The 3220-nt window shown below is 45.5% G+C and overlaps 1 protein-coding gene across 1 annotated transcript; it reads right to left on the bottom strand.

Annotated features, from left to right (window-relative positions):
• Positions 1–1586: 1586 nt before the first annotated feature.
• On the bottom strand, positions 1587–2525 carry LOC102462036 (olfactory receptor 52D1-like). Its single transcript, XM_006129870.3, has one exon. The coding sequence runs from the start codon at positions 2523–2525 to the stop codon at positions 1587–1589; it is 939 nt and encodes a 312-aa protein (XP_006129932.3).
• Between the last annotated feature and the right edge of the window lie 695 nt (positions 2526–3220).

Below are 3220 nucleotides of genomic sequence, written 5' to 3'. Positions count from 1 at the left end.
ATTTGTCCTTTTCATATTTGTTCATTTTTTTAATTGTATCCTTTGGTATATATGGTTGTGACTACTTTCTTCCACTATTTGATCTGAGGAAGTGGGTCTGGCCCACGAAAGCTCATCATCTAATAAACCATCTTGTTAGTCTTTAAAGTGCTACATTGTCCTGCATTTTGCTTCAGCTACCCCAGACTAACACGGCTACATCTCTATCACTAGTCTGTAAATAGTTAGCAAAGAGGGGTTTCTCCCCGCCTGCCTCTCTCCGGCTGTGGAGGGGATGCCAAGGCCGCAGGGCTTCAAGCCTTTCGCATCGTGCCTGAACCCTATGCCCTGAATTAATTTCGAAATAGCAGTTGGATTGTGTAGATGCTAGGAAAGTTATCTCGAAATAACTTTGCTGTGCAGACATGCCCTTAGTCTCCCCTTTTCAAAGATGAAAAGTCCCAGTCTTTCAGACTGTGTCTACACTGCAGGCTTCTTGTGCAAGAAGCTTTTTGCGGAAGAGATCTTCCACAAAAACTTCTTGCACAAGAGCACGTCCACACTGCAAACGTGCATTGAAAGGGCCATGCGACTTTGTGCAAGAGAGCATCTATATTGTGTGAAAGCACCCTCGAAAGGTATTTACAGAATGGCCACCAGGGCACCTGGGCTTTTTCGGATTGCCTCTTTTTGTACAAAAAAACCCTGTTCCCCATCTACACATGCTTGTTTGCGCAAGAGCTCTTGGCAAAAAGAAATTATTACTCATAGAAAGAGGAACAGCTTTTGCGCAAAACCCCCTTTCCTCTTTCGATTTTTTTGCTCAAAAATTCACTTGAGGTATGGCCACTCTGCGAGTTTTTGCAGCAAAACGACGGTTTTTCCACAAAAACTCTGTAGTGTAGACATAGTCTCAATCTCTCTTCATACATAACCTATTCCAAATCCCTCATCATTTATGTTGCTCTTTTCTACAACTTTTCCAGTGCCAAGATATCCTTTTTGAGATGAGGTGACCACATAAAGCCCTATTTCGAACTACCTGTTATTCCTCCTGCAATGAGGTTTAACAGGTAGTTTGAAATACGGCTTTATTTTGAACGCGCATTTCCCTGTCGTGTGTAGACGCAGGCAGATAGTCCGGACTTGAAAATTTCAATAATAGCGCCCAACCGGGAAGATGCAAATCAAGCTTGGGATATTTAAATACCAGGCTTTATTTACAATTCCGAATGCCTTCATTTGCAGCCCTAGTTTGAATTAGGCTGCAAGTGTAGACATACCCCCAGGGCCTAATGGGAAACCACCAGAGTGCTGCAGTATCTTCTTGTGGACTGGAAGTCATAGAGAGACTGACCGACTGGGTGTGTGGGATGTGCAATGACAGGTGACATTGAAACTCTCTGATGATCAGAGAGTGGGAACTTGGCAATGGAGAAAGCAGCGCTTGGGGATGGAACGGTGAGACGTTAGATGTGAGTAGCTGCGGAGACCATGAACTTCCACAATGCTGAGCTCAGCCAAAGTGGGACAGAGCAATCTTGGGTAATAAGGAGGTAACGGTTCCCCCTCTTGGGATACTGTTTAAATTCAGTGGCTCAATGTGATCATAATCTGCAAAAGTTTTTCCTGATTTTGTCACGAAGCTCTTTGGTTTTCACTCCATATACTATTGGGTTGAGCATGGCGGGGACAAGGACACAGACACTGGCCAAGAAGGTTTGAACCTGAGGAGCGATGCTCTCACCAAACCGATTTGTCACCATGGAGAATAGGAAGGGAGTATAAGACGTGAGCAGCACACCGATGTGGGCAGTGCAGGTGTTGAGGGCTTTCTGGTGGGCTTTCTGAGAGGAGATTCTTAGAACGGCCCTGATGATCAAAGAGTAGGAAAGGGCAAGGAGCATTAGGTCTGACCCAATAATTGTAAGTGTCAGCACCAAGCCATAGAGCCTGTAGAATGTGAGGTCCCCACATAAAATCTTGGCCACAGGAAGAGCCTCACAGTTTATATCAGAGATGATGCGGTTGCCACAAAATGGCAGCTGGCTCAGCACTAAGGGCACGGGCAGCATACAGAGAATCCCTCGTATTAAACTGAGAAGCCCTAGCGTAGCTACCCGTGTGTGGGTGAGGATTGTGGTGTATCTCAGAGGGTTACATATGGCAACATAGCGATCGAAGCCCATTGATACCAGGACACCTGATTGCATTGCAAAAGCCGTGCCAACGAATGTAATTTGGGTGAGGCAGCCACTCACTGTGATGACTTTCAAATTGAACCAAAATATACCCAGGGCCTTTGGTACAACACAGGTGGACATGGTGATATCTGTGAGCGCCAGAAGGCAGAAGAGCAGGTACATCGGCTGGTGCAGGGTCTGCTCTTTGCCTACCACGAACAGAATGGAGAAATTTCCCAATAGGCAGAAAATATAACAAGTAGCAAAAGGGATGGAAATCCAGACGTGAGAATCTTCCAGGCCAGGAATGCCTTCTAGGATGAATGTTGACGTGTCAGAGGGTGTGAGGTTGAACGCTGCCATGAGCTAGTGGATGAAACAACAGGGTTGAGGAACGCACAGGGCGCCTGTGAAAACACAGAAGTACAATGAGCAGGGGTTGCACATAATAACCAATATCACAGTAAACATTACAATTATTGCCAATTTAGTAAAGAGAGTACTGATGTGGTAACTTTTACAGAAGGCAACAGATTATTTAGACCAAAGTCAAATCCAGAATAGTTCTTAGAAAGAGCTAATTGTGCCAGGGGGAGATTATACACTTTATAACAATTTGTACTGTTAACTGTTTTGTAGTTATTTGCAATCTAGGCTAGTGGCAGCATTTACAGGTGGCACCAGGTTATATAGCGGAAAATCACGTCCAGAGAAGATGTCAGAGGAGCTAACCGAGGCAATGAATCAGCAGGTTGGGGGCAGATGAAAATTGACATTGACAACTGCAGTATGTCTGACCCTTGGATGGAAAGTTTAAGCCCCTCAAACATTTACCAAGGTTCTAATGTAACGGTAGGGACTCAGGACACAGACCTGCGCTTCATGGCCCACTGCTCTGGGAAACCCTGCTCACAGGGCTCACCATCAAAGAACGTATCAAAACATTGGGATCCACGAGGCGCGGGATGGGGGATCGTACAGAAAATGCAATACCACGATGTCACTCAGACTCAGACTGACACAGATATATGCTGCTGTGGGCTAACCGCTGGTGTTCT

Source organism: Pelodiscus sinensis, chromosome 1, assembly GCF_052426305.1.
Source record: "Pelodiscus sinensis isolate ZL-2025 chromosome 1, ASM5242630v1, whole genome shotgun sequence".
NCBI lineage: Eukaryota > Metazoa > Chordata > Testudines > Trionychidae > Pelodiscus > Pelodiscus sinensis.
Note: the sequence above shows the minus strand (reverse complement) of the source record. Positions and strands in the feature narration are given on the sequence as shown.

Excerpts from the sequence above, each read along its gene's own strand:
- LOC102462036 (XM_006129870.3), bottom strand. The coding sequence starts at position 2,525 with ATGGCAGCGTTCAACCTCACACCCTCTGACACGTCAACATTCATCCTA.